We start from the raw sequence: 19,614 nt of genomic DNA, 5'->3' as shown, positions 1-19,614 counted from the left end.
AAGAGCTTGGAATGCGTGTGCAGGGTATACCCGGGTCAGTACGCATCTGAGTAGGCGTGTGAAATCACACACGGGTTTGGTGACAGTCTGTAGTGGAGCCTGTTTGGCGATTGCTCTTGGCTCCTGTGCTCTTCAAAGAAGAAATGCACCCAAGAAAAATAGTAAAGAGTAGCTTCACAGGAAGACAGAAGAAGGGGGCGGGGGGGAAAGACCCACTGAGAGTTGATGTCTGTATTGCTCAGTCTATTCATCCAATGCTTTGCCTTAATGACAGGCTATATTATTGTTTCTAATGTATGAACAAAGGCAGAATGTACATTTGCATCCTTATATAAATGAGGATATCTGGACAAGTTTGAGAGAGACTGACATCAGATTAACAAATAGTTTTGAATGATTTGCTGCAGAGGGGTTATATTTACAGCTGATGTGGTGTTACCGTATTTGCTTGTATCGCAGTCTTGAAAACATTAGCCAAATGTATTTGCATTTTTTTGCCTTTCAGTGGAGCCCTTTAATCCTCAATCCCAGTTACACAATATTGCACTTTCTAGGAGCCACAAAGGTAGACTTCATTAGCATGCACTTTGCACTTGCTGGGCGCAGATTTTTCAAATGGTTCCTAATCGCATGATCTGCAACTACCAAACTTACATCATTCTTCATTCAGACTCTGAAACATTTGAATATTGCTTTGATGAAGCCCGTGCATAAAACCCCAAGTTAATGTGTAGCCTGTCACTGCAGTACACTCCTTGCAGTCTTGTCATCTCTGATTAGGAGACTTTGAGAAAGCTTCTCTTGTAATTGTGTCGGGCTGCCATCCTAATGAGGAGAAGTAGAGACATGCATGAATTCATGGAGACCTGTGCTGATAGTTCCTTGGTCAGAGTAGATGTGAATTGCTTGGTGTGAATTTTTGCTTTGCTGCATTTTGAACTTTGTCTTCATCATTCATAAATACTCTGAAAGCAGCTTTTTTCGTTGTACTCATTATATGATAGTCTGAACTCACTTGAAACTGTGGTTATTCTCTTTCCTTTCAGAATAAGCAGCTGATAGGACTCAGAGGGTTGTTTAACAAGAACCCTAAGCACAGCTCTGCTGAAACCAGCGGGCCCTATGTACGGAAGCGATCTATTGGCGATCGAATTCTCCGGCGCACAGCCAGTGCACCAGCAAAAGGTAGAAAGAAAAGTAAGATGGGTTTTCTGGAAGCTGCTGAAATTAAAGACAGTGCATCTGAACCAATAGACTTGAAAGACAAAGAAGGAGTTGTAAGGCGTACGAGCCGGAGTTCGCAAGCACGTCCTGCTTCTATGCCCGTGGACAAATATCTTCTTGTAGGGCTGCCGTGCCCAGAAGATGAAACTGCCCAAGATGCCAAAGGAAAAGAAAATGCGTCTGGTAAGATGCTTCCAAAATTACTTTTGATGTAGTAAGTTGAAATAGGCTACTGAAGGGCTTAGTTCTGCGGTCTGCGTGCAAGTAGTTTTATTCAACCCAAGTAAGAGTTAATGGGCAAAATTACATATGTTTAAGGTTGTAATATTTTAACAGCTCCTTAAACTGCTTGATACATGAGATCCTGGAAAGCTGTCCACTCTCCAAAAGAATTACAATAATTTCTGGAAGTGCTCTTAAAAGGACACTTGCCAAGTTCCGTTATTTAAGAACCAGCCTTCACGTATGCTTCCTCAGTTTCTGGTTTGCTGCCGTCCCTTTCCTTATGGAAATAGAGTTGCTGGCATGGTGACTTTTCTCTCCCTGTTTCCAAGGGGGAAGAACAGCGTGCAGCATATGTTTTTGGAAATAGTGTGTGTAAAGACTAATGCAGACTTTCAACAAGATGTTACAAGGGTAAAAGTAGGTCAAACTTTGTATTCAACAGTCTGGATGGTCTCCTTTTAATCTAGGTTACTTAATTTGATTCATTTATATGGAAAGCATATGTTAGGATAAAACCTTGGCCTTATATTATTGATACACGATACAATTTAATTCTTAAAATAGCTTCTTTCTGAGTATATTAAGCACTAACAGTCCCGGTTTAGAAATGCAGTTATTCCCATGACTACAGCAAAGTTTAGTGTGTTTGACCTGCCTAATAATTGATTTACTGCAATATTTAGGTAAGTCTAGGAAGCTTTGAATACAGTGGCTGTAATTCATTAGGCCTGCTGTCTCCGCCCTGAGCCCGGCCCTGGTCGAGGGTGTCTAAACTGCTTTTTGGGGCCGTTTTTTGTTTGTTTGGGGAGAGCGTGTGCCCTCACCCGGGCTGTCCCCGTGCGGCTGCAGGGCTGGCCAGATCCGCAGCCTCTGGTCCCTTCTGGCAGCGCAGCGTTCGTGCAGGAGGTCCCGCAGGGCTCTGCCTCGGCTGGCACAGAACAGCCAGAAACACGGTCTGCCTGCTTTGGTGAGATGCAGAGAGCACAGCGAGAGCCCCTCTGGGCCAGGGGGCCGGCAGAAATGCTGCTCTGCTCTGAATATTGTCAGCTATAGAGCAGCAGCTTCCAGCAGCCACGGGGGCCACCGCAGAATAGGAGAACTGCCGGGCACAGGTAAGGACATGGTGTTAGGCCACCTTTGTTCTACTTGCCCGTATTAGTGGCTTTGAAAGAAACAGGTAATCTGCACATCACCTTGTACAAGAAGTTACTTGGGAGAAACAGCAAGCAAAATCAAGCCAATTCTTTTTCTACCACTCTGAGAAGAAACTGTAGACAGGTAAAAGAATATTTCTAGTAAAGGAAGTTAACTCTGACGTGCTGCATTTCAAATGGAAGGGTCCTCTAGATAAGCCTGTGAAGATGATACAGCTCAGCTGTTCTTCACAACAGATGCAATAATTGCTTGGATATTTTTTTTTTTTTCTGAAAGAAACTACAGGCAAAGCCACAAAATTGTTTTAGAAGAAACTTCCACACTTTTGGGAAGTCACAATTACTTGTAGCAAAACCACCTTTGCAGAAAACACAGGCCCTGGTGAGGCGACCTAAAAAGCTGTCAGGGGGAATGAATCCTGCCCGTTGTAACTCTGAGAGGCCTAGATCCTGTCTGTCCCTGTGAGGCTTGCTCTGTAACTCCTGCGGAGGAGGACTTGGCTACCTGAGATAGAAAGAACATGAGACATGAAGATGATGAAATTCCAGGCGGAGTCCTTGCGACCCCAAGGGACCTTCCCCCTTCTCTGTGCCGCAGGGCCATCCATGACTTAGTGGAGGACATACAGAAAAGCACCCTGGGCCCTTTTTTTGTGGAAGTGCTTACTTTGAATCACGGAAGAGGTACAAGGCAGCCTTGTGCACATTCAGGAGCAGGCTTGGGTATTCTCAGAAAGTAAGCTGTTTTAGACTGGGAGGTGGCTTCACCATCACGGAGGTACTGGTCAGATGAAGTGTGCGTTGTTGCAGGGTGCCAGCAAGAACGGAAAAGACTGGCTGTCCAACAGAGCTCTTCCTTGCTAAAATACTACAGCTGGACATACCGCTACTGCCTCCATTGGAATTATGCCAAGCGCATTTTCTACACTGTTCTTTATAGAGAAAAAAAATCTACCAGTCAAAGAAATGTATACCTCTTCATCCTTATGTAGGAACACCAGAGGGCTTGGGGAACTTTTCAGATTTTGGAGATCAGCTTTTAATGCCATGTTCATTAAAAATATCTCTTACTCTACCGGGAGGGGGTCAGTCACTGTTTAAGTCTGATCAGGGCTTCTCTTGTTCCTTCCTAAGCTATCTGATTTCTAGTGAACGTATCATGCCAAGCTTACTTTTATAATCCCTGCTTAATTAAAAGCTCCAAAATAGCGAGTCATGAAGCTCTGATTTGGCATATAAAGACAAGTAAGAAGATTTGGTGGAGGAAATTTCTAATGCATATTCTTCAAAATCTTGCTCTCATGAATGCAGTATGCTTGTAGAAGATCAAAAATTGAATCTTTGAATTATAACATTTTACAATAACTACATGTAAAATACAATCTGGAGTCCATCTACTTGCTGCTTTTTACTCAGCTCTTTTAAGCATGCATCTTGTTTCAAAGTATTATGTTTTTTAACAGAGCTGTTTTGTTCTGTCTTTATTGCCATGCTTCTTTATAGTACAAATCTGAATAGGAACACAGCTGAAGGTAATACCATGTGCAAGCTATGATATGGTACCTCATTAACATTATTTGCAACCAATATTACATCACGTGCTTGATGTAATAGACATTCAAAGGAAGTTTCAATGAAGTGCCTGCAGTTGTATTTTTCCATTTATTCATATCACAGATAATTTTGTATTAAACCTGCACAACCCCATGATTAAGTTCTGTCACAATTGTACCTAATTTTGCGTTCTCCATTTGTCTGTCTAAGGACAAAATAGTTGTTAATAAACAGAACGCAATAATGTATGCAACTAATATGTTTCTTATTTAATTTAGCCAACAGTGATGACAATACAAATGAGAAGGAAACAATCTTGAAAGAATCTATTTTTACATGTTCTGAGAAAACAGCAAATACTTCAAATTTGGCAACTCAATGTAAGAAGAATGACCAGAAGGAGACTACAGTTGACTCTCTAGTGCCACCTCTACAGGAGCAACCTGAAAATTTAGTTTTTACAAGTGATGTAGCTGGAACAAATCACCTCATAGGTTGCCAGGAAAATAATCTTTCTGATGAAACTGCCCCTCTAAGCCAGGGCTCTGATTTTGAAATTTCCACAGAAAAAACAAATGACAAAATCTATGCAGACAAGAAAAAGGAAGACGACACAGAAGAGCCTAAAGAGGAGAAAATAAGTCTTGTGGGGACTTCCCTTTCTCAAAAAGTAGAGATGGAAAATCACAAATACGACATCATCAAGAAAAGCACTGCAGCACCTCCTTCTTTGGCAGGTATTGCTTCTGCCATTTGCTCCGATGTTCCTGATTTGCACTCCACTTTAACCATGGAAGACAGTGACATTTCTCGCCTCATAGATGAAGTTTCTTTAGCTAATGAGAGCGAAATGGATAGCGCTGTCTCAGCTCTGATCGGGCAGTTTGAGGCCGCAGATGACCCAGCTGATCTCACCACGGTCTCCAGCCTCGATGGCGCTAGCAGCCAGACCTTCAGTGTGAGTGCTCTACCCCCACACATGCTTAATGCAGATCTTAACAGTCCCTGCAGGCACAACTTCACTGCCACAAAATCCAACAAATGCCCCTTATTCTCAACTCCAGATACTACTGTGTTCTCCAGCCCGGAGACCGCAGAGTATTCTGTGTACACAGTTACCCATGAGGCAACTCTTACACCAGCTTCTGGATGTAGGACCCACAGTGAATTAGTTTGCCAGAAAAAGTTAAACAGTATAGAAAATAACTCGCCTAGCTCTCCTTGTCCTTCACCTCTCTCTTTGCTAAATGCAAATCCCAAGAGAAAATGTGGAACGAGATGTGGAGCAAGCTGGGAAGCTCCTGAGTGTGCCGGTTCTTTTGGTTCCAATAGCCTCATCTTTGAGGAGACACTTGTTGACCCTCTCACTGGTGAAAATTCAGAAGGCAGCAGTCTTGTAGAAGTAGATGGGGATTCTCAAGATCTCTTGGTAACTGCACGTGAGTACAAAAGGGAAGACATGAGCCAGTTGGCTTCCCCTTTGAAACTGAGGCAAAAGCAGGACGCTGGGCGTGTCGGTGAGAGGACCTCTGGGAATAGCACAACTGTTGAGCTCTGTGCTGCTGCCCTGGACTGCTCAGATAACTTTAGGACTGCAGGGAGTCAACTCCCTTTTCCAATATGTGAAAACGTTGGGTTTTTGTATCATCATCATCATCATTCAGATAAGCAGAAAAACATCACGTGTACCTCCAAGAGATCCCAGCTCAACATACACGCACCAGTGCTCAAAAATGCTTTGGCTTTCCCACCTCATACCACTATCAAGCAGACTAGCCCTTGCAAATCCAAGAGTCTCGGTGACTTGACATCAGAGGATATTTCCTGCAATTTTGAAAGTAAGTATCAATACATAAGCAGGAGCTTTATCTCATCAGGCATGAGAGACAAGAAGCTTGCTGCTATGAAGAATATGAGACCCCATTCTACAGATGCTCTGACGGAACAGCTGAGGAAGCTGGTGGCCCTGGACCAGGAGGACAGCCACCAAACGCTCTACTCCAGGGAGATTGATGAAGACTGCCCGAAGGCGCTGGTCAGAAAACTCTCATCCAGAAGCCAGAGCAGAGTGCGCAATATAGCCAGCCGTGCCAAGGAGAGGCAGGAGGCCGCCAGCAAGCAAAAAGCTTCTGCCACGAGTAGCGTCGCGGGAGTTGTCCTTCGGAACAAGCCTTCAGCATCTCCTCACGTTGTCAACAGGCATTCAACGGGCTCGTACATAGCCAGGTACCTGAACGGCTTCCCTGGGGAGGACGCGGAGGGACGAGGAATACCGGAGGGGGCGTGCGCAGCTCTGCGCTACGGCTGCGGCGCCCCGTTGTGTGCACACGATTCTGTTCTGCAGCTGGAGCCCAGGAGTGATGACAAGCCTGAGATTTATTTCCTGCTGAGACTGTAGATTGTATAAATGTACATCTTCGGTGTTTACAAACTATTTCAGTGAAATGAAGGATTTTTAGCAAGAAATACTGCTTTGAGGGTTTAAATTATTTAGAAATCCAATTTCATGCAAGTGATTTGGTCATGATTTAATGTGCCCTTTCCTGTCAAATCTTATGTAAATACAAACCGTGCTCCATCCTTATGTATGTATTACTTTGCTTTAGAAATTATAAAGTGAAGCAGTCTGGGGACTATTTGCATGCAGTAAGCATTTGTAGCATTTTGTATTTGTACTGTATGTCATTTTTTTAGTCGGGCACATCCGTGCTCGAAAGCCTGATATTGCAGGGAATGCAATAGTATTCTGTTTTCCTAATGTCCTATCCTGCTGTTTGGAAAAAAACATTCTTAGTGATCACTTTTGGTCTTTTCATGCAAATTCTACTAATCATAGTGCTTTCTCTCGTTGTAATGTCCTCGGGATTAGGCTGCTGAGCTGGGAATCATGCTGCCCAACAAGCAGCAGTCTCGCAATGGGGACCCTCCATCAGCATCACTGTTTTCACTCTGACTTGTACTTAATTGTTAATATGGGTTTTACATGTTTCTGTGTACGAGCTATGATTCTACAGCAAACAATTTGTAGGATTAGGGTTAGTCTAAATTTGTGAGTAATGTGTAGGCTTGTCCTCTGCCTGCTCTGTGAAGTATAATGACAGTTGTCTTCCTTTTTGGTCACCATGTTGAATGCTCATTTTAGGGCAGAGTGGAATGTGGGAGTAATTCTGCATTTATGAATGGAAACCCCTTAATTTCTGCATATTTTGTTCTGTATTTTTGCTATTGGTTGTGTGTGTGGCTTCAGTACAGTTGCAGACCTGTTTTCTGTATATTTGTAATTTTATTGCTAAACTGTTGACAGTCAGTGGAATATTTAAAGCTGACGTGATAGAGTAACTATTTTGACTGTCCATCTTCATCTTTTTCTATGAATGCTGAAAGTGAATTGAGTGATACCTGAAACTTCCCTGTAGGGAACAACATAGCTTTATTTTGGTTTCAAGATATGCTTTGCCTTCGCTGTAAGTTTTTCTTATATGTAAAAGACATACCTTTTACCTCTTTCTTTTGTAATGCAGAGTATTATTATTCTTGAAAACATCATTAAAATAGATTTTTAAGCACTTGGTTACACGTTTACTGAAACTGCAGCAAATACAATTATGCTTATACTAACAGTAGTTAGTGATTGCAGACATCTGGCTTGTCATAAGCTTGCAGTAAGGTTTCAGAAAGGGGAAAAAAAAAAATCTGCCATTTTGCATGGTTCTTAGCTAGAAATCTGCAGCTGAGCCTTTTCTTTTTTTCTGGATAGGAAGGAGTGTTTATTGAGTATGTCTAACTGCCTGCACATTCCCATTTTGTTCCACTAAGGGTCTAATAGAGGCGACTGGCTGTTGGTTCGATCACCTGGGAGAGAACAGTGTCTTGTCTGGATAAAAAGCGTTTTCCCGTGCTGGACCAGAACCAGATACTGGATAAATCCCTTACGCTTCCCGTTTCTGTCTCGGTGCCTGTGATACAATGCGGAAGGTGCGACTGAAGCCATCTCGAGCGTCAGGGAAGCTCAGAAGCTCCGTGCCTTGGAGTGTCGGAACTCGGGGCAGTGCTTTTGGAGAGAGGCGGCTTCAGCTCGCGACTTGCCTGGAGCTCGTCTGCTCTGGTAGTTCCGAGGGTGATTCCCAGCGCGGGAGCGGCTGCCTGCTCACGGGCCGTATCCAGATGCGTTTATTCGTATCAGTAGAAGCTATATATTCTTTAGAAATAATTGCTGTCAAAAGTGCCTTGTAATTAAGCAAATGATACGATCTCCATCGCCGCAGATGAAAAAACTAATCTTGACTTCAAGGCTGTTTCTAGTTACTTATCTAAATTTCCTAATTTAATTGGAATTAATTTAGAGAAATGGTATGGCGTATGCAGGAGGTCAGAATAGGTTATTACAGTGGCCTCTCATGACTTAATCTCTTAAAATTTCCTCTTGTTTTCAGAAGTTAAGTCAGATGGGGACAGTTCTTTGTGTGGAAGTCGAATAGTGAAACAGGGCAGGATTTCTGTAGTCTAGACTCAAGCGAAAGGAAGATCTGGCTCAGTGGTTTTTCCTGTCTCACTGGGCTTCATGTTGTTTTTTCTCTCACTGAGATTCAAATTAGATTTTGGTTGCCCAAGGTTCTTTTTGGTGGTGTAGCAATGGGTGTGCCAAAACCTTCTAACTTCTCAGTGTGGGAATTCTCTGAGTCTGGAAGAACTCGAGTCGGAGTATTCAAGATGTTCAAAGATCTTGTTGGGATCTAGCACAGGTGAGAAGGCAGAGAGTGCTTATGTCAACTGCCAGTAATTTCTGGTTTTCAGTATTCTGTAGGACCTGGACATGGAAAACTGATAGGAGATATTTTTATGTCTGTTTGCAAAGGTGAAATTATGAGAGAGAAGTTTTTTCAGTCTGCAGAACGTTAATTTCAATAGGTTGTGTTCAGAAATGGGTTTGGTCTTTAAATGTGTGTCTTCAATGCCTGAAGAATGCATGAAATGCCAAGTGGTGAGTGTAGGAGCAGGAAGATACCGGTCCCAGCAGCTACTTGTGCACACAGAAGCTTGATGATGTGATGAAGTGTTTTGAATATTGGAAATAAGTGTTCTGTATAAAATGTTTGAATTAGAGAGGAGTCTAAGCCAAAGTCAGAGACGTTATCTCTTGCTTCTATGTTCATAATTATAAAAGAAAAAAAGATCAGTAGTAAAGTACCAAAAAAAACAATGGTGTTATTTTGCGTATAGAATACATTTAGATTAAATTCAGTGTTTTGCATTAAAGCGAGTGCACCAGGTATCTTTACAGGATGACCTTTTGACCGTCTCTCTCTTAATTTACTAGAAATGGAGAGCAATCAGACTCTGGGAGGAAGAACTTCAGATCCAGAGGAGCAGAGTCCATACAAGCCTTGCAGAATAGGCAGGTGAAGAATGCTCCCCAGGACTGGCCTGCCTTCTGTTGTCCTGCCAGCTGGCGCAGGGTCCAGTCCAAGTGCAGCCCTGTTGCTCTTTGTATACCAGGTCAGCAAGTGTCTCATCCCCAAAGCCACTGGGGCATTCCTGTGTTTATTGTCTAGGGCTCCACAGAATTAGGAACTGGTTTATAAGCAGATATCGAAGATGCTTGAAACCTCAAGTGAAATTTCTGTTTCTTTTCCAGATGAGAGTGTATATAACCAACAATTTATCGTTTGCTTAAAGCTGTCCGTATTGCTTCTGAATCTGGAACTTACAAATAGAAATGTAGGGCAAGGACAAAAGATGGAACAGAAAGGTAAAGATTATCTGATAAACTAGTACTTTTTTGTGTGCTAAGTGGGTGGTTAAGATGAATTGGAGATGGGCAGATATCGCTCTCCTGTGAAGTCACTTGGTGTAAACCCATAATTTTAAAGGACATGTACTGCGTTCTCTGCCAGGTTATATTCTCACTTCCAATGGATTCTGTATCTAGTCAAGATTTCTATTTTGATATTTTTTTTTTTTTAGTTTAATTGAGCGAAATTCATTTTCTTTCATGGAATGGAAGGATATAAACAGAAGTACTTTCCTATGGCGATGAGAACTGTAATTAGTGTATAAAGCTAGTTTGTTGCAGGCAGTGTCTCATTTCAAAGTACCGGGCCAAACATCTCTGGTATAACTAAAATGTCTGATCAATGGAGCTCTACTAGGGATAAATTTGACTTATTAGATATAAACTTTCTGGCAAAGCAGCGTGTTTTGGTTAAATATCACTCGTTTTTATTGCGAACTTCTGATCCTTGGCATAAACTGGAAAATAATGGCATCTTTGGCCCGTGCATGGCTCTGGGAATCGCTGCTGCTGCTGCTGCTGCTGGGTGTGCACCCGAGGCAGCGGTGGGAGGGCGGCCGGGCTCGCCGGTGGCTGCGGCCGGGCTCACCGGCTGCCACACGACACTTGGTCGGGCTAATTCTGCAGCTGCCCATTTCCAGAAGCAAACAGGCAGCCTCGCTGGGATGCTTTTACGAGCTTGCTGCCAGATCCTATTTTATATACTGCCAATCCAGCCGCCGCGGTGGCGGTGCTCCCATCAGGAAGATATGGGCTGGTGTATCTGAAAACACACCGCTGGTCCTCCCATCGCTGGACGATGACGTGGTATCACTGGTGGGGATCAGCAGCACGAGCCAGAACTGGTGCGATGTGACACAGTCGTGGTCTAATGTGGGGATACTCTTAGAATTATAGAAAACAGCTTGTCTCATTGCGAATTTGTACGGCAGAAATGCTTGCAGTGTCAGAGAAAATCTAACCCGGAGGTGATAGACTTTATAGAGCAATGCTAAAATGTGATGCTGAATAGCAGTAGGAATGGGACAGCTTTGGAAAACTGAGAATGCTTGCTTCAGTAGCCTTGTGTACTGGATAATAAAATGAAGGGACACTGTATCAAGAAATTAAGCACTTTCTGAACTCATCTTGGTCTTTAAACCTTTGTGAGCATCTGGTACGTGGATTACAAGAAGCATTGTATAGAGCCAGGATTTTTAGATAGATGGATAGAACAGACCAGCAATCTGCAATTCAGACATTCCTGAGGCCATTCATTTTTTTAATCCTACCACAAAATTAATTAAACCGTGTATGATCAAGGCTGCAGCTTTTTGAAAATCCATCTAGTGAAGGCTTTTTTGATGCAGAATCTGTTACAAACTTCAACTTAGTCCAATGCTGATTGCTTTCAGTGTTTAAAAACAAATATTTCTGGTTGACATTTGTCTAGTTTCACTTTCCAGCATGAAATTCTGTTTTATCTGACTGCTCAGTTGAAAAGGCTCTTAACACACAAGTTCCTTTCTTGTAAATGTGAAATCACAGCCTTCTCTTTGAAACCCTACACGGATCAAATCCCTGAAGTCTCTCTTTTTAAAATATTTTACTTGTTCCTGGAGGTCTCCTATGAAGGTTATAAAGTTTCCAGCACCATTCAAGATCTGTAGGCACCAGAACCAGTTACAACATTTCAGGGGGAGTTATGCCTAGTGGAAAACATGGAGATAACATTATTTGTACCAGATTGTGGTTATATTTATAATGTGAGGACATTTAATCTTTTTGGCTGCAATATTGCTATTGAATCTGTTCAGTGGGTATCTATCATGTCTCCCAACTATTTTTTTTTTTTTTTTTTATTTCTTTAGAGGGGTAGAGTTCTACTTTTGTAAATATAATTTGCATTTTGGTCCTTCTGAGATTCACTGAGATGTGTATTTTTCCGTGCTACCATCTTACCTCCCTGTCCAGCTCAGAAATGTGCTGTTTTATTATTTCACATTCTTTAAATTTTTGTGTCTTCTGCAAACCTTAATCATTACAAACTTCACCCATTTTTTTTCAGGTCATTGATACATCACAGGGCCAATGTCTAAGTCTTCCAGGACTCCAGTCCAAGTGCTCTTGCTCCCCACTGGTTCACTGTCAGTAGCTCCGTTTGGAGATCCGGCTGCTAACTGGCTTTGTGCTCTTCGAGCAAGTGTCAGAATGGTCGTGTATGATTCAGGTCTCTTGATGAAAATACGAAGCATCTGATTAAATGCTTTATGGGAGACTAAACACACATCATCATCATCGTCACTTTTGCCTGTACCGACTTGACCTGTTATAAATCATAAAAAGCAAGATGTCCAGTAAATTTAGTTTCTTTAATCCCATTTTGTTTGGTATTAATTACATTGCCCTCCTTTTCTAAATAAATATTTCCTTATTTTTTTTTTAATTGCTTTAATTACTCTGCCCAAGTTTTATATCAGTCTCTTAGGCAAGTGTTATCTCTCTTTGCATTTATTCTTCTAAATGTTGGTACACGTTGGTTTTGTTTCAGCGCTGTGCAACTTTCTGAACAGATGAAGATTCAAAAATTAAATATTGTGCTATCTCCCTCAGCCAGTTATTTTTAAACTCTTGGATACAAGTGCCTGGTGATTTGAATAGGTTGTCATTTGCTATTTTTTTTTTCTGTCATTTCCCCTAATTCCAAACAGAATAATTGATTGCTGGGAACTCTTACAAATAATGACAAGCTTTTGCGTATGTCTATTCCTAAACAGTTAATCCAATGACCAGGGCCAAGATTTCTTTTGCACAGTGAAGGAGGGGCCAGAAATAAATTGCGTGAGTAGTGAAGTGCTGTTGGAAACTTTGACCATGTTATGATTGTGTATTTGCTGAAAGGGGTGATGCTTATCTCGTTTGCAAAAGAGTGAATGACCTTTATGAAAAGCCAGTGCACTGAGGATGATGCAAATGATAACTCTTTTGATTATTTCATGCTCTTATTTCAGAAGCTCGGTTGTGAAGTAACAGAACACAAACCCAAACAAAGGTATCAGTTCAAATTCTTCCTCTTGAAAGAAAAAAAAAAAGAAAGGCAAGCTTTTTAAGATTCCTGACTTCTGTGGTATTGTTTCCTAGACCTTCAACAGCAACTGAAAATCAGTTGTTTTCCTCTAAAACTTCCTTTTCAAGCTGTCTTCCATCTTAACTATGTGCTAATTAGCTCGAACAAACAATTTTTATTCACTAAGGGTCTGTACTATTCTAGTATGTCTTGCCAAATATTTTTAAAAGCAATGATGTTATGAATGCTGAAGGTGTTTTTACCTTTTCTCATCTAATGCATACATTTATTGCCTAGCAGGAAAAATCAGAAGAGGGGGGAATAAGCAATTATTTTTGCCTAGTAGAGGCTGGTGGTTTACATCCTGTATGAGCAGGCCTAAATTACTTTTCTAATTTATGAAAGAACGCGTGAATTAATCTGTTCAAGAATCTGCAGAGAATGGTTAATAGCAGCAAAGATGAGATTGGAGTATTACTTTTAAGAAACTATATTTTTTTTAATTCAAAAGCAAAAGAAGTCTCTAGTTACTTTTATGTGATTGTTTACTGGAACATCTACTGCCCCTCCTTCTGACAGCAGTACAAAATGCTCCTCGTGGTAGGGGTCCAATTTCACATTCTTTGCTCTTGGCAGAGGAGCCCGTGTTCAGATAGAAACGCACTGCAGAGAGGTGAAAGGATCTGCTAGAAAGCTTTTCTGTTTCTTCCCTTCATTTTAACAGGCTGAGGAGGTGTTTATTGCCCGGTCAGGTTCACCACTGATGGATCAAAGGAGGAGTGAAGCGGTAGCCAGGGGAGCGATTTCTGTGTGGGCAATGGGATGGGGAAGACGTTCACTTTAGGCATTGGAATGAGGGAGAAACAGAAGTAAATATCTTGACAAATATTTTTGAAAGCTTTTGTTTTGTTTTGGCCCGTCGTGCTGCCTTTCAGCAGCGCTAAGGTGGTGCGACATGACGGATGTGGTTGATTGGACGAGGTGGTAAATCACCTTCATCGTTCAGGAGTTACATTTCCACGTGGTATTTTCAGTGTCATGTTTTGTGAAGTCCGCCCGTGCAGCTCTGAGAGGATGGCAAAGTTGCCCAGGGCTTGAGGAGGGAGGGATTACTGCTGTCCAGAGAAGCCTCAGCCTTTCCAAGGTAGTTCAAGAAAACCCACAAAAACCAACCAACCCTCAGTTTTTCTCCCCTTGTATCAGCTGCTGTGGAGGTTGCTGCTGCGAGGGGCAGGCACGGGGTCACCCGTGGACACAACCAGCCCGGGGCTGGTGCTGTTGCTGTCTCCTGGCAGGGGGGTGGCATGTCCTTGGCGTCTGCGTGTGCCCACCACCGTGACATTTCATTAAAAAAAAAACACACAAAAACCCCCCCAAAACTGCGAAAGTTATAGAAAGAACAGCCAGAATTTCCCCCAGAAGTGTTTCGGGTTGGTTTTATTGTTGACTGGTGCTCATCTGGATTTGTTTTGATAAGATTTAAATGCTGTTCCTACTTGCAACAGGGAAAACAATGTTCAGGACCCTCAGCCCACACGTATGAGGCAGTGTGGCAAAGCGATTACACTGATTACAGATCTGCTTAGACGTGCAGAAGGAGAAATAAATTGAATTTCTATCAGAGATTATCTTTTAAAGTCCTGTGTTGCTTGAGATGAATAAATGAAAATAGGCAGTGTCTGCGCTGGCCTAGTTGAGCATGGAACTTTTGTGTGTTGAAATGTGTTCTTTAGCAGGTGAACTGAGTACCTGCTATAGCTGTGGACCAAACAGGAGAATTTGTAGGCCAGGTACAGATTACAGCTGAATTACCTCACCTTCTCCTACTGCCTGTTTGCAAACGCTTTCCTGTCAGATGTATAAACATGTATTTATACCTATAAGAAGGGGTCGTGGAAGGGCAGGGGGAGAGGGCAGCTGTAGCTATTGCAGCGGCTTTACTAATCCTTTGCTTAAAGAACAGTTGGTTTTTTAGTATGTAAGCCCTTTGCAGCAAAGACTTGTCTTTATGTATGACTTGATTCAATCACTGCTGTAGTCCTAACAGTATTTCTAGGGTCCATTTCTAGGCTCATCCTCTTCTGCAAGTGAAGGTACATTGATTTAATGCCTGCCTTTGCTGCTTGGCTTTACATATATGAGTGTACATCAAAGACACGGGGGTAAGGGATGATGGACGTGGTCAAAGGGAGTCTGAGATAATGAATTAACTAAATTTTTCAAGTTGCTTTGCTGAGCGCTTGCAAATAAAGATAAATCCTGTTTTTCCCGGTGGGTGCATTTAAAAGCAATGCGAGCTTCCGTTCCAGACCTTATAACGACACAGAAATAATTCCTTCATATTGCAAGCAGTAAAATCTAATCCCGGCGTGCGGGGAACGTGGCTGGGGACAGAACTGTGGGAACACTGGCGTCTGGCAGCCCAAACCGTTGGGCACCTTGGTGGTTCCCAGCCGCCCTGTGGCGGGAGGTTGCAGGAGCGAAGCCGCCCATCGCGGGCAGAACCTTCCTCAGCGTCGCACGGGACCCTGTGGTGTTTCCTCGTTGTGACCAGTGCTCGAGATAAAGCACAGAATTCGATCTGCCCCGTTGCCTTTGTGTGACAGTTATTTATTTCCCCGAAGCTCTCTTGCTCCCGATCCACGCGGTGTTCTGTAATGGCAATAGTTGGGCGGTTAATTTAAGTACATCTGGATATAGACTTAAATTTATCAGTAAAGTCAGACAGTATTTATCTGATCCTGTTTTAAGGAATAATAGCCTTAAGGAGGCACGTTTTAAAGGGAAACAGATGTCTTGAAGCAGATGATTAATTCATGCTTGGTTTTCAAGCACTCATTTGACTTACAGGCTTTTTAAAGCGGGTTCTTCCTTTTAATTTAGTGCTTCGCATCTGAAACGCTTATAGTCAAAATCTGATTTCAGCTAAAGATGTATTAATCTAAAGTGATACTTTTAAACTCAATGGAGAAATTCTGCTGAAAATTAACACCGCTGAGAAAACAGAATATAAGAGTTGGAGAGTATCTGCAAGTCATGTTAATTTGATTTTTTTTTTTTTTCCAGCACTACTAATTTTTTTCAGTAAAATGCAAATTTAGTTGCATCCAAGTGGATCCGCTGGCAGGGCAGAGTTCAGCAGAAGGAGGGAATACAATCAGGTGCTAAATTCGGGTTCTTTACGTCAGTGCAGATCCAGGGTGTGACTACTGAAGTTGGAGTTTCCCCAGAGGTATGCTAGGACGGGAATCTGTTTCTCAGCTACTTACCCTGAGTCAGTCCGCTGAAAGCTGTTCGAAAGGCTAACACTGGAGATGGAAGTTTGCTTTAAACCATGTTTCAGGTTTCTTGTACTTTTCCATATCTGATCTTCCAATAGAGGTGATGCTGAGTAAGAAAGACGGTAATTATACCCTTGTATTTATTTTGTCTTGGGACTACAATGTTAAATATTTAAAATATATGCATGCGCTGTTTTGAATTAATTTAAATAAATAGTAGCGATATTGACCTGCACTCCCACTTTTTTTTCCTGTAGCTTGAGTGAGAACCTAGTCGTGCATGGCTTTTGCATTAATCAGCTGCATTCTTAATCCTGGAAGGTAATCGTTACGATTTTCTGGTTTGATCTGTGTAGTCAGCAGGTGAAGTTTCGGCCCGCTCGCATGCGTATCGCCCGTGGGGGAGACTCTTCCATCTCTGGCTCCGTGCGCAGGGTGCAGGGGGCGACTGCTTTTAATTGGGGACTCATTAGCTTTCTAAAGCCGGAGCGCAGCGCCGGTAGTCGCAGTGCTGGCGCTCTCAGTCCTGCACACGCTCAAAGTGCGCCGTGTTTGAGGGCGTTGGTGAAGCATGAGCAGAGGGAACCCGTTGGCATGTTATCTCACCAGAGGAAGAAATGTAATGCCACCAGAAAGAGTCTGCTGTTGGCCAGAGATCTTGTCCTCAGCTAGAAAAGTTGGTGCAAACGCAGAGAGTCTGCTGATGGGATAAAAAACCCAAATCTGAGAGCGTTTGGGGATAAGGCTGCTGGCATTCTTCAAGGGGTAAAGGGGACAAAGACAACAACGTCTCAGGGCCACGTAAGTAAAGCGGGGTGACTGAGCGTTAAAACTGCTGCGTTGATGTACCCCACGTTCAAGTTGTGAGAACACCGGGGCCGTGAGACCTTGGCTGCGGTGGGATCCCTCCCCCTCCCCACCACTGCGAGAGAAAGGTGTGGAGGAATTCATCTTTCTGGAGCCAATACGTGCTTCCATGAAAAAACCCAAAGATTTACTCATTAATGTAGTTTTTAATTTGAAAGAGAAATCCTCAGTAGTTTTGCCTTTGGTCTCCACGCTCAGCCTCTCTGTGCCAAGCTCAGCACCGAGCCAGCTTTGCAGCGCAGATACTGCTAGACTTGACAGCAGGAGCGAAGGGAAAAGGCCTGATGCACACATGTCCAGTAAATTGTCCCTTTTATTTCCTCGCGGAAAAGCACTTCTTTTTTTTTTTTTTTTTTTTTTTTTACTCAGAAGATGTGAAAGTCTACGTTTCTTTTGCCAGTAATTCAAGTTCATACATTATCAGGTCAGTAGGATGCAAGCCCTTCTCTGCTGTAGGTCTTTGCTAGGAACCATGCAGCGGGACTCACTCCAGTGCCGAATGAAATGGTTTCTCTCTTTGACAGTTTTGGCAGCACCTTCTGTTGCACTTAATAGAGATGCTAAATGCTTAGCAGGATGAGTAAATACAAGCAGTGGCCAACTTCTGCTTCTGAATGCAAAGCTTTAAGCAAGGAATAACTTTATGTGTTTTGATTGAGCTATATAACAGTATAAATGAAACCAAAATTCTTAGCCACTGGTCATACACATCGAAAATATTTTTGTTTGGTTTAAAGTGGAAGAATTGTGGAGAAAAGTACTGGTGTGACTTGTAGAAAACTGCTGTAAGCATGGCAGTTCTGGGTTTCTGATCTGTTAAAGCCTTGCCAGGCTCAGCACTCAGTCCAGAGACTGCTGTTGCTGAATGGATATACGTTCCAGAGAGATTTATAGTTTCTGCCAAACAAAATTTTGCTGTGTAATTCCAAGTAGTTCAGTAGCTCAGGAGCGGCATGTATGGAAAATCCTTTGTCAAGGGGGCCAGTTTCACATCAGACTGGCAGCCTCCGGCTCCAGCAGCTGAGTTCCTCATCATATTCTGGGTTGGTGTTGGTGAGGTCTCCAGCAGTCCCCTCTTCCCTTTTGACTGTAGAAGGGGGCGGCAGGAAGCGTGTGTTCTTGTCAGATGAATAAAATGAGACTAGCCTTTCATTTACTAAAAAGGAATACACCCCATCACCTACACAGCAGCAATAAGACCAGACAAATCCTATCTTTTTGCTTCCCAGAGCCCAGGCGCCAAAACCAGTGTGGTGGCACGTGGTCAGGATGTTGGTGCTACAAGCCAGTATCGTATAATTCTGAACGGTATGAATTTCCACTCCAGGTGTTGCTAGGGGAGGAAAGGGAGGATGATGCGTGCTTCCTGCTAAATTCCAGTGAGTTTCAGGCTGGTTTGTATCAAAGCTGTGCTGAAAGATAACGCTCGAAGAAGGGATTTCCAAAAAGAAAATTTGCAGGTAGTTATCCCTGCAGAGTAAAGGAGAATGATGTGATAGTGGCAAGAAAACTGCTGTTGAGCTGCTACAGGGTTGTTACCTCTCGAGTGGCTTGTAATTGAGCAGCATCTTTGCAAGTCTCTGCTTGCTGGGTGATCTCTAGCCACCTTGTGTCTAGACATCCAAAAGGTATTTTTGCATGCATCGGGATGCTCTGGATGCAGTGTCAGACTGGTCACGTGGAAATGACACAAGTACTAGAGAGCCAGGTTTAGCCTCTGTGGGCAAAGGAGAAGGAACAAGGGATTTGAGGGAGAGGGGGAAGATTTCTTTGTTTCTGATCAGCATGGAGAGCAAATTTATTAGTAGACAGGAATGTCTTCTTCAGGAGCTGGACCCCGACGAGGGGGAGGCAAATCCTCCCCGCTCTGCCCTCCGACGCCAGCTCGGCCCTGACTCACCCACATTCCCTGTGAGGTCCCTGAGCCACAGGCCCTATGTTTTGGGATTTTATCATTTCCAGAGATGGAGCAGTGTGGAAAGGCTTGGGGGGAGCTCACCTGCACTCTCAGTTTGTTGACAGATCGCAGTTTGCTTCTCGCAAATGCTTTTTGAGGTGCCCATTGGGTTAGAGCAACAGGTTTGTATCATGACAACAGTGCAACAGACTGGTACTTAGATGTAAAAAAATAATCCTAACAGAAAGTACACTTGATATTTTTATCACATTACACTGAACTAAGCAGGATTACTCAGTGCATAAGTCTATTAAAGCCTTTATGGCTTCCTCTGAACGTGAACTGAACTTTTAAGGCTGGAATTGGATCTTTGAGGGCAGGAGTTGCATGCTGCAGCAATTGTGCACAGAATGCCGTAGAAGAGGTTACATCATCTTCATTCTTTTGTGACTATATTGCCTCGGTATTCTTCTAATATTCTGGTATCTCATTAAATTAGGAGCAAAAGTTCCTGTTTTGCAACCAGAGCTCTTCTGCGTTCAGGCAGGCGACTGTTGTCACACCTGCATCGCGTG

The 19,614-nt window shown here is 42.9% G+C and overlaps 1 protein-coding gene across 6 annotated transcripts in view; it reads left to right on the top strand.

Annotated features, from left to right (window-relative positions):
• Positions 1-7,704, top strand: part of PLCH1 (phospholipase C eta 1) — an 84,060-nt gene extending 76,356 nt beyond the window's left edge. For 3 of the 6 annotated variants that reach the window (XM_042799710.1, XM_042799704.1, XM_033000087.2), the window contains 3 exons: positions 506-565; positions 1,047-1,407; positions 4,436-7,704. In XM_042799710.1, the coding sequence (XP_042655644.1) occupies positions 506-565; positions 1,047-1,407; positions 4,436-6,555 (2,541 nt within the window). In that variant the 3' untranslated portion in view covers positions 6,556-7,704. The remainder of the gene's footprint in view (positions 1-505; positions 566-1,046; positions 1,408-4,435) is intronic. The other 3 variants (XM_042799736.1, XM_033000089.2, XM_033000088.2) reach the window with 1 other exon arrangement.
• Positions 7,705-19,614: the final 11,910 nt, after the last annotated feature.

The sequence above is a fragment of the Tyto alba genome, unplaced genomic scaffold (assembly GCF_018691265.1).
Source record: "Tyto alba isolate M040663 unplaced genomic scaffold, T.alba_DEE_v4.0 Super-Scaffold_10, whole genome shotgun sequence".
NCBI classification, from domain to species: Eukaryota; Metazoa; Chordata; class Aves; order Strigiformes; family Tytonidae; genus Tyto; species Tyto alba.
This window is presented reverse-complemented; position numbering and strand designations above follow the sequence as displayed.